The sequence below is a fragment of the Verticillium alfalfae genome, genomic scaffold, assembly GCF_000150825.1.
Source record: "Verticillium alfalfae VaMs.102 supercont1.14 genomic scaffold, whole genome shotgun sequence".
Classification (NCBI taxonomy): domain Eukaryota; kingdom Fungi; phylum Ascomycota; class Sordariomycetes; order Glomerellales; family Plectosphaerellaceae; genus Verticillium; species Verticillium alfalfae.
In genome coordinates, this window is record NW_003315025.1 from 143,738 (window position 1) to 154,776 (window position 11,039).

The 11,039-nt window shown below is 54.9% G+C and overlaps 3 protein-coding genes across 3 annotated transcripts in view; all 3 read left to right on the top strand.

Moving 5' to 3' along the window:
• Positions 1-2,234: 2,234 nt before the first annotated feature.
• VDBG_09011 (conserved hypothetical protein) lies at positions 2,235-3,093 on the top strand (the record flags this gene model as incomplete). Its single annotated transcript, XM_003000470.1, has 2 exons — positions 2,235-2,431; positions 2,481-3,093. 2 exons carry the CDS (start codon positions 2,235-2,237, stop codon positions 3,091-3,093), a joined length of 810 nt encoding a protein of 269 aa, XP_003000516.1.
• A 1,036-nt stretch (positions 3,094-4,129) lies between these two features.
• On the top strand, positions 4,130-4,303 carry VDBG_09012 (conserved hypothetical protein; the record flags this gene model as incomplete). Its single annotated transcript, XM_003000471.1, has 1 exon — positions 4,130-4,303. One exon carries the CDS (start codon positions 4,130-4,132, stop codon positions 4,301-4,303), a length of 174 nt encoding a protein of 57 aa, XP_003000517.1.
• Positions 4,304-10,339: 6,036 nt separating this feature from the next.
• The window catches only part of VDBG_09013 (bodown198), a gene marked incomplete at both ends in the record, with an annotated part of 2,272 nt that continues 1,572 nt past the window's right edge, over positions 10,340-11,039 (top strand). Inside the window, 3 exons of the mRNA XM_003000472.1 lie at positions 10,340-10,498; positions 10,573-10,628; positions 10,726-11,000. Coding sequence (XP_003000518.1) covers positions 10,340-10,498; positions 10,573-10,628; positions 10,726-11,000 — 490 coding nt within the window. The remainder of the gene's footprint in view (positions 10,499-10,572; positions 10,629-10,725; positions 11,001-11,039) is intronic.

Genomic DNA, 11,039 nt, shown 5'->3' on the forward strand with positions numbered 1-11,039 from the left:
TGCGTAATGGGGAAGCTGTGCGACGATGATGACCTCGCTGGTGCAGTGTTCAGTAACGATTTGGTAACGAGATTTGGGGTAGCGTCCAGCGGCGTCCTCGCGGCGTCAAGGGCGCGCTCGATGATGAGGATCCTGGGCGAAAAGATCTGCGTCGCTGCTCTTTCGCGTTTGGGAGCCCAGTACCTACCTAGGTACATGTACTGCACAGCCCTGAGATCTTCACTGGATGGAGCTCGATCTGTGTTGGTGCTCGCCGCCAGGTCCAGACGCTGACCAACTGGCACGAACGCCCGCAGAGAAGAAGCCGGCTGCCAGGCTTCCAGAAGGAAGCTTGGCAGGCAATAGCCTGCCACTCCTTATCACGAGGTGGAGGAACAGAGGGATAAATTGACAAGACGAGGCGGGGCCCGACCTGACAAGCCGAAGTCAACCGGACGCATTTCGCCCTCGCCATAGGATGAGGGGAGATGCCCTGGATGCTAGCTCTTTCTGTTGTTGGGCAGATCAAACTGGCAAGGGTGGGTAAACAAAAACCTGCGTGCTTGAATCGCATGAAGTGGGGGGACATCGGTGCTGCCATCATTCATAGTACACATGATTGGGCTGAGGCCGAACAGGGTGTGGTCGTGGCGGCCGCCGTCTCGTGCAAGACCCGGTCCTCCCGTCAGCCATCGCGCTCAATGAGGTGAGGGGCTGGACGCCCCGTCCTGTAAAAGCCGAGAGACAGACACCCTGGTCGAGACGAATAGCCGAGTGGCCAAGAGGGCCAAGAGAGCCAAGCAGGGCAGAGATGGCCAAGGTCGATGGCCAAGATGAGTGGAAAGCTTGACCGAAAAGCTTCGCCCACACGACCCTTCTTGGCCTGCCTCTTCGCCCTGCCTGGTCTGCCTGTGGCTTGAAGTAGCACCTTGATGCAGGCCGAATAATTTTTTCTTCTTCTCTCAGCTGGTCTGCCTTTCGTGGGGAATCCCGGGTAAAAAAAAACGCCTCCTGTTACGTCGTCGAGATATGGATTGAGTTCGCAAGCGTCAAACGGCGAGTCAAACGGCTGGTGGCGTTGTTGTAAAGTCCCGAGAACTATGCATACTTTTGCCCCAGACGAACCCTCAGGCGCACGCAGGCACATCGCACCTTCATGAGCTTCCTTGCTGGAGCTAGACGACGTTCTGGAACGATAGCCAAGAAGTGGATTGCAAACAGAAATTGGCTCCGCCACAGTCCAGTGAGTGCAAGGGTGGGGAGTGGATGCGTTCGCAGATTGGCCGACTCGGATTGAGAGTCTGCTTTGGGCCAGGTGACCACCAACGGACGAGCTGACAAGGCAAGGGAGGTGGGCTTATCGCAAACAGTGGAGCAAGAACTTTGACGGTACGACACAGGACCACATAGCACGACACAGCGCGCGCTGTTCGCGTCGGTTCGAGTCGGGGTCGAGCAGCGACCGTATCGTAGCGGCCGGGCGCCAGCGGGACTTCGGTGGTCGAGACTTGTTCCGAGACGGCTTGGTAGCTCAACTAGTTACTGACTGCTGGAACGTGGAGCGCCGCAAACAAGCAGTCGGGTACGAGAATGCCTTGTCTGCCACCCCCCGCCATGTCTCTTTAACGTGGGCAAACAGAATATTGTGCCCTGGGCATATTTGATGGCCGCCACAATTTCTCATTGCAAGCCAAGCACTTGGCAACTAGAGAAGAGAAATGCTTGACTCGGGCGAAACTGGAGAGCCTGGCAGCCTGGGATGGGGGGTCTTCAGAGGCGCTATGTCTGCGCCGCCTGTGTCCCTCCAAGGCACACAGATTGCGCCGAGCTGACAATGCACCAGGTCTGATGTGTCCAGGGGGACCAATCTAAGTCGTGTACAGCATGGAGTGGAACACGTGACCGAACATCACATGACTCGGAGAAGCCACATCAGCCGCAATCTTCGGACACCCCGCGATTCTACGGGTACTGCCGGACTCTTGAGCGCCAAACCTGTCATATTCTGGATTGCGTCCCACCTCATCAGCTTTCGGGTGACACCAGACTATCGGCAACCAATGAACTCTCTCTTGATGCGAATGCGAAAACCTTTCCAGGGAATCGCTATCAGAAGGCCTTGCCACAGACGGGCGTTGAATTTACGGGCACCGACTCCAGCTACGTCGTCTGGCGGCCCAGTGTCGCTCCAACAAGCACGCCTATCTAAACTGACAGCTCCTGTTCGGCAACTGAGCCGGAGCCATCAGTGCCCCATGTTTACTCAAGCTGGGCACCTGGGGCAGCAAAGTCAGCCCTCGTCCCTTGAGAAAACCATTTCCCCACAACTGCTGGGCGAGGTACGCGACTTTTGGTTTTCTCATTTGGAAAGTGAGGATGCCGCCATCCTGCCAGGCTTCAATGAGATGAAGCGTTGGTTCATGGGAGGCGAAGAGCTTGATGATCTCTGCAGGTAGGTTATTCCGGCCACGCCGCAACTGGACACTCACTTACTCGTCCAGCGAACGTTTCAAGCCAGCGCTTGAGGCCATCAAGTCATCGAATGCGACCCCAGAAGCGATCATTTCCGACGCCAGCCCATCCGACCCTGGGGACTGGCTCGCGTTAATCCTTTTGCTGGATCAATTCCCCCGCAACTGTTACCGAGGGTCTTCAGCAAGTCTCGTCTTCTTGATCTTTGACCCACTTGCCCAAGCCGTTGCACGCAAGGCCATCGATCTTGGTATACCATTTTCTCGTGACATTCGATACCACCTGTCTCGCCGCATGTGGTTCTACCTACCTCTGATGCATTCAGAAGATATCGCGTTGCACGACCAAGCCGTGGCTGAGTACGAGCGCATGGGCCGCGACTTCAAGACGCTCATGACGTCTTCACCAGTCAATAACGCCGCTGAGGAGCGTTGCCGTCAGGTCCTGGCGACGGACAAGGAGGCAACTGAAAAGGTTCTGGCTTCGAATCTTGACTTTGAGAACAAGCATCGTGATATTATTGCTCGCTTTGGACGCTATCCACATCGCAACGGCCCGCTTGGCCGGAAAATGACAGCGGACGAGCAGAAATACCTCGACGACGGTGGCGAGACCTTCAGTGCGAACGCGTCGAAGTCTTGACCAGTCGTACCCAGGGCGCGCTGACGACCTCGAGCACGCAACTCCTGACAAGCCTGTATATATGTGGTGGTACCTGTTTCGTGTTTTCTTTTTTTTTTTTTTTTTTTGAGGTCGCAACTTTGTGCCAAAACCAAATGCAATCATGGAAATCTCCGTGGAAGTTGACGATCACCCCGCACTGGATTGGGGATCACGCCATCTCCCTTCCTCCAGTTATTGACGCGTCATTACCACACGTTATGATTGACAATCAGACATCACGTATGCCTCGCATGGCGTCGTCTACATCGCAACTGATATATACAGAATTCGGACGCTGTTCTTCCGTTTCTTTCTTTCGAAACCATAACACATCAAAATGGGACGGTTTGCCCACAAGCTTCCCGGGCAGGAAGTTGCTGTCATTGGCGATTCTTCCAGGGAGGTCGTGCTCTTACAACAATTTTCATGCACTGTCTGGTTCCCGTAGAATCGGATCGGCGTTGGTGCCGCTGAAATCTTGCTTGATACTGGTGCTCATGTGTTTGTCATCTCCTCAGCAAAGGAAAATGTGCAGAGTGCCGTCCAGCGCTTGAATAACCCAAACGTAATAGGCAGAGTAGGAGATTTCCGTGACGAGGCTAGCTTCACGCAACTCCTCTAATCGCTCGCGCCTCTTGACCATATCGTCTTTTCGAGCGTTGACAAGATCATCCGCGGCAGTCTAGCCAGAAGTTGACCTGAATGACGTGAAGAATCTGTTCGGTGTAAAGTTCTGGGGTAGTATTGTCATAGGAAAAGATGCCTTTCTAAAGCTTTGAGCATACTTAGTAAGCTAAAATCAAGTGGCTGTTGCAAAGCATGGAATCATCAAACCTGGAGGCTCGGTCGCTCTGACCTCTGGTCTCGCCGGAATACAGCCCGGGAAAGGTGCCACGGTTGCAGGTGCCCTCAATGGTGGACTACTATCCTTGACCAAAGGGCTGGCTGCCGCCGATCTGTTCGATAAGAAAATCTGCGTCAACACTATTGTGCCAGGGCTAGTGAAGACGGAGCTATGGGTAAGCTGGGATACAACGAACAGAAACAACAGGAGATTCCCGAAGGACGCGGTAAGAGTTTCCAGTGGGCTTCGTCGCGACCCCAGACCACACTACCGATGCTTAACTCTATTCTGTTCGAGCCGACTATGCAACTGGGACTCTCATTTTCATTGATGGTGGAAACCTAGACTATTTGTCAAATTCGATGCAATTGTCCCTCTACAGTGTTGAACTCGCGTTCGACCTAGGAACATCCAACCAGAAATCGCCAAAACCCACCATCGGCCAAGCAGTGTGGCGCCCAGTCGCTACATGTGCTATAACTATCAGCGTGCGCGGACAAGTCATTCATGCAATCGAAGATAACGCACCACATGCCGGCTTTTTCACCTCCCTGCGACATACAGCCAGTTAGCGATGTACACAGAAGTGCTTCGACTCTTCGGCTCTCGACATACACGTTGACCATAAAGACCTCTTAGGGCGTGGCACAAAGTCGAATACAGCCTGCCACAAGAAGCGAGCGCCTGGGTTCATCAGACTTTTCATGTCCTTCAAGAGGCTGTTAACAACAATACAGCAACCATCATATATGACGTTGCAAGCGTTGCCCCAAGTTTTACTTGAGATACCATGACGGCCCAACACTTGTTGACCGAGTGCAGCAGACAGCCATCAGGGCTGCATGATGCCTTTAGCGCAGCGTCAACCGTGCTGTACTGCGTTGGTATCTTTCAAGGTACCGAGTTCGGCATATGCTCTGGCAATAAGTTTGGAGGATATAAAAAGAGTATCGTGCCAGCTACCTTGTATTGTGTTGCCTTTAGTCATATCAGCTTCTGTCTGCTAGCGAAACCGTGACGAGGATATACTTCACTTGGCTTCGGGCTCGAACTCATCGACATAAGCCTGTCGCATGCTCGTAATTAGCAGCCTTGGCCAAGGGTAACACGTTGGTTGAGAAAGCCCAAATCACCTTGTCCAGTCGACAGGTGGGCCACTCCAGCTGCATTTAAATGGCAGAATCTAGAAACTGCTTCGTGTAGCAGATAGAGAACCTTAGTTAGTCATTGCCTTAATAACATTGGGTTGTACCCTGGGACGATCACCAGTCAAAAATGCATCTCTCGGCGAGGACAGCAGACTGAACTAGATGTAGAAGGGAACATAAGGGGTTCGATACAATATACAAGGAACAGCGGAAAATGCAATATGAATTTGAGGGCGATTTTGAGCACGTTGATGCAGCGTTGAAAAAGCCTGGAAACGTCAGGAGTTACGGAAAGAAGTTCAAGTGGCACGCCGCCCAGGAATAGAACTGTACAGTCTCATCGATGGTGGTCATGACAATAGCAACAGAAAGTCGGCTCTTCTATTTCGGAAGCAGCGGAAGAAGATTGTCCTAGGGAGTGCTGCCAAAAAGAACTACGAGGAAGCATACATCATACCTTCCTACCTAGGGGAAGACACTCGCTGGATCGTTGAAGTTGATGGGCCTGTCTCCGAGATGCTCGGAGCTCCGAGCATTAAGCCGATGGATAGAAAATGCATCCGAGCTTGATAGTTTGTGCTGGGAAGACGGCCAAGCATTATTGTTGGCAGTTGCGCGACTCAGCTCGCGATTCCCCGGAGGCTCGTAGCGGGGATACGCGCCGCTAAGAGACCATGGCTGGTTGAAACATCTGTGTCGTATCAATCGGCATCTTGGCCTCAGGGCAAGCAGGGGAGCAAATTTGCTAGCACGCCTTGAACGCCACACATGATGATCATCGGCACGTTGGGGGCGCAGCGTGGAAGTTTGGTGGCATACGGAGCGCCAGCGCGTCCGTCTGGCGCGTTGGTTGCCGATTGTATATGCAGCGCACGGCTTGAGGCGGCAACTAAACTAAACCCACCCAACGACGTTTTCGAGCAGGAGAGACGAGCGGGCGTAACAACCCCCCTCCCCGGGAACGTTCGGGTTGGGGTTGTGGAGAAGGCGGCGCTGGACCTGGGGAAGCGTGGAGAGAACGACAGACTGCTGTGTTCTAGAAGCGAGATGCCAAGATGAGGCTGAGCGCCATTTTAGGCCCCAATGCATGTTAAGCCTCCGGGCTCGGTCTGGGTCTGGGTCGTAAGAAAAGACACCAGAGGCCGGCACTTGTAAATTGTGGGATCGACAGGAACCGTAATTTGCCGTCGGTTGAGGTTTTTTTTATTTGGCGTTGATACAAACGCTTGCATCATAAGATTTTTCTTGTTTCATCATGATGCGGTACTTGGGTGCTTCTGCGCGGCGATTCAGTCGCAGTGGCCGAGCCCTAGGTGACTTTTTCAAACTCACAGTCGGATTTCCCTGGTGCAATTTGGCTACGAACACCAAGCCAGGAGTCAAGAATGCACAAGAACGAAGCTCAGGCTCCAAAGTCATGGAGGGGTGGCCAGGTACCGGGTTTGTGTAGCGTTGCATGAGAGGCAACTGCAGCCAGATTTGCTTCAATCGGATCAGGAGGGCGAGGCGACTTTGGTGCATCCGTTTCGCGCATCTCTTGAGAGGCCCCGCAAGGTTGCAACCCCTGCCACTAGGTAAGACATCATACCATCGCTGGGACGCCTACGCGCGGTTGATCGCCTGACATGAAGGTAGATTCGATTGTCCATTACGAATTCAGCCCTCCGGAGCTCCCGGTTGTTACACAGCAAGGATTTAGTTGAACAGTGGCACGACAGCTCGCACAATATGGCGGAGTGTTGCCCGCGAGGGGCCACATTCGTCATCTTGATCGGAGACTTGGCGGCGTAACAAGCGGTGGTGGACCAATTAAGCCAGGATACAGAGGAGTCATCGAGGAACTGGATTGCAAGGGCGGGGAACCAAAAGAGAAGAAAATGCCAACCCATCTCCCCCGTCTTTCGCCAATCCAGCAGGGTCGTGCGCATGCGACGCACTACGCGAGTCGAGCTGTCGTGATGATAAACGCTCACCGACCGGGCATGGTGGAGCCTGTCCACTACAGACAGCATCATGGGTCATACTTTGTAGCATGTGGAATGTGGGACACGGCAACATGGGGGCAGGTTGTGAGGTTCAGTTCGACGACCAGTGTTTCCCAACCATCTGGACAGTCGCACGGCCCAGAAGAGCTCGCCAGACGCCAAACGCCCGTCGGCCACACGCACGACGCGAGAGAAATAGGCACGTAAGCAAATTGCAAGCGGACAAGCGGGCAAACGGGCAAGCGAGCAGGCAAGCAAGCAAGCAAGCGCGAGGCTCGGAAGCGACAACCCAGACGCCTTCTCGGGTGCTCCCACGAACCGTCCAACTCTAAAGCACGAGTGGCCCAGTCGCTCACGGGGATAAGCTTAAAGGCCAAGAGTATTGGCTCAGTGTTTCCCCCCAGTCACAGGCCCGATATTTGCCTTGGCCTCCAGTCCATCAACACGATTTCTACTGTCCCTGAAAGACCCGCGCCACGATTTCTCACGGCTCTGCTGTTGGTTACACACTGCCGACAAGCCTGGCCTATCCACAACATAGCGCGTTGCGCTGCACCACCACTGTGGTGAGGCGTTATACTCTGCAGCATTGGCACTACAGATGGTCCGGTCGCCAATTTCATCGAGAACATACACAACCTGCACCAAAACAAGCTCCAGCCATGCCAGCCATGCCAGCCACCAAACCAGCGACGAATCGCATGGGATCGTGTTCGTGGTGGGTGGTTTGAGGGGCCCCTTGGATTGTGGCCTCAACATTAGTTCGTTGCACTACCTCAACATTGCCCATGACTGGCCGAGAAGCAAGGACCAAAAACACTCGCCAACCAAAGTAGACGCGCCTCCGCCCGACGACACGTCTTTGGGAAGAATTTGGAGCACTGCACATTCACTCTGGAAGGGGGGCAGCCATCTGCGCAACCTCGTGGCCCTGTTGACGGATGCGACGGATGCGTACCTTCGCAGATGACTGAGCTAGTCGAACCACCGAGTCATCCCGACCCTCCTTGCACGATTGGCGGCAGCCTTGCGACAGATGAAGGTCTTGGGAGTGGACGAGCACGACTCCAGCTCGCCCTCCTTCACAATGATGCCAAGCCAAGGTGCGGCCTCGTCTCGAAGGGTGCACAACGAATATTGGCGACCTTTCCGTGGTGATAGGTGCTGCGACCGAAGTTTCCCCATCAAAAGGGCCGTTCCCCCGCTCTCGCTTTCCCTCCAATGTCGGTCTTCTCTCCGCTGACCCATGTCAAAGGGCAATACAGGTCCTCTCATTGATCAGGGCCCCAAGTGCCGCGGGGCCACAACCCTGGCGCTAGAGGTTGGCAGAGGGGGGCCACCCGCTGCGGAGTGCTGCTGTGTAGGTGATGACTTCAACCCCCGCCCCCAGTCCCCGCTGCCAGCCACCAGAGCATGTTTCGGGCGCACCGGGCAGGCAAGGCCAGTAGCGTCGGAACCTGATTAGAGTCCCTGCTTAGCATTGGTCTAGGAGGCATTCGAGGGGGGGGGGGGCAGATCCATCGACCCACCACTTTGATGGGCTTCTGTAGCCTCGAGCTCCCTTTGGAGATCCATGTATCCCACGCATCCCGGCTCCTTGGCATGGCTTTTTTTGCGCCTCTCGTTAGCCCCCCACGTACGTGTACGCTACGTCCGTACCTAACCATCGATAACAGGAAGCAACACCTTACGCAAGGACGCAAAGACAAGCAGGCAGGCTGTTGAGGAAAATGGTTGCTCATGGTGGATGTGCGAAGCGTCTCCAAAATGGCAACCCCCCCCCCCCTCCCCTCCCCTCCAAGAAAAAAAATAGGACGGGCAGCAGCATCGAGTGCGCATCTTTTACCCCAACCCCAACTCTGATCCTTCAGCCTTCAGCCTTTGAATGGCTAGGTGTTGCAGTGCGTTGCGTTGCAGACAACGAAGGGGGGGGGGGGCGAGCGGGCGAGTGGCTTGTGGCTCGAGATGAAAGTGTCCAATATCCTAACCGTCAGCCGGGGCGCTCCTCCCCACCTCGAGACGGCCGGCTGCACATCGTATTGGCACCATGAGAAGCTATCGAACCATTCGGGCGGAGGGATGCGCATCGCACTTGCGTCGGAGCCCACGTTTCCTTTCTTGCCTGTCGACTAGCTTGGGAGCCTGGCGGTGGTCGCGCGTGTCCGTCGAAGCTTCTTCAGCCCGTTCGTCCCGTATTCCTCCATGGATGAGATCAATGGAAGATCCCCAGGTAAGGTACCTATCTGCCCACATACCTACCTACCTTAGGTACATGTACAAGCAGGCCTCTGATTCCATGCCACGGCGATGACGGAACATGCAAGTGGACGAGGCAGGCGTGACCCAGACCAGACCCAGGAGACCTCTAGTAGAAAGTCCCATCCGGGCAGCACCCCGCGAATGGGCAGTCGCAAAGCGCAAAGGCTCCGGTTCTTTCCCCGCATCAACGAGATTTGCAGCTTGCATCTTACTCTCATCTGTCGTCGCTTCCGAGTCATTGTCGACATATCAAGGTTGTGGATACCACAGCGCCTGCAACCTCGCCATGATACCCTGGCGTCCGTTCCTCCGCCCAGTCTCCATAGCCTTACCTTCCGGCGAGCTACCGTAGACCTGCGCACCCCTGCTCTTCCCGGCCAACTTTGGACCTTCATAGGTTTCTTTTGTTGCTGGTGCATCGTGCCCCATGCGCCAACCCATGTGCACCCCTCCCTCTCTTCGGTCGAGGCTCAGATCAAAAATCTCACCCGCATCCCGCTCCACGTTGTCAGAAGTTTCTTGTCCAATCCAGACCCCAGCTCTCGGACGCAAACAGCTTCTCGTTGAAGCAGTCCTGGCCGGCCGCGACATCGGCACCCTGTCGTCCCCGTCCGTCCCCGTCCCCATTACCGCGCACAAAGACATCCCGTAACGACCCAGTAGTGGCCCCCCTTCTACCACCCCCCCAGGTGTGCCCCTCCTATGACCACGAGCTTCCCCCTCAAACCGATGATCGTTTCTCCAAAGGGGGAGGGGGACCATTGCGCGAAATCAATTTGGCCTACGGATCGCAACCCCATTACAAGAGTGACGGCATCCCCCCTCGTTTGTTCGCCCCCCTTCTCGATCGAGCTCCTTCCTCATCCTCATCACTTCGCCCTTTCCGCCTCTTTCTCCCCTTCTTCCTCTTACACTTCTTTCCTCCACATCACTGACACTCACATCTGTGCACTCCTGTCTCGTTAACGGCCGTGCGGCATCGTGACAGCATGTCAGCCATCGATGAGAAGCCCCAGGCGGAGATCGACCGTGTCGAGACGTCATCGGGCGACAATGGAAAGGGCGGTATCGAGTATGAACGAGCCCAGCTGCTCGCGAACCTTCCTGATCCGGACGCGGGCAAGTCGGAGGAGGAGCGCCGCGCAATTGTAAGTTAAGGACAGAACAGCTGGTTCTTTACGTTACAGGATTACAGGACGGTCTCGCTAACACGCAATCAAAGGACAAGAAGCTCATGTGGAAAGTTGACCGATGGCTGATCCCTTGGCTGTCTCTGCTGTGAGTTTTTTCCCCACAAGCAAATGATTCATGCGCAAGACCGTGTGCTCTCTTTCTTTTCGCTCCCGCGAGTGCACCCCGCTGACCCGTTTACCAGTTACCTTCTCTCGTTCCTCGACCGTACCAACATTGGCAATGCGCGTCTCGCCGGAATGGAACCCGATCTCGGCATGGAAAAGGGTGACTATCAACTGTCCCTGACAATCTTCTTCATCAGCTACGCCCTTGCTGAACCCCTGACCAACGCCCTCCTGAAGCGCCTCACACCCCGAATCTTCTTCACCGGCATCATCCTCAGCTGGGGTGTCATCATGACCCTCATGGGTCTCGTCAAGAACTTCCAGGCCTGCTGGCCGCTCGTTTCTTTCCTCGGTGTAGCCTAGGCCGGTTGTGTTTCTCTGGAGTGAACTA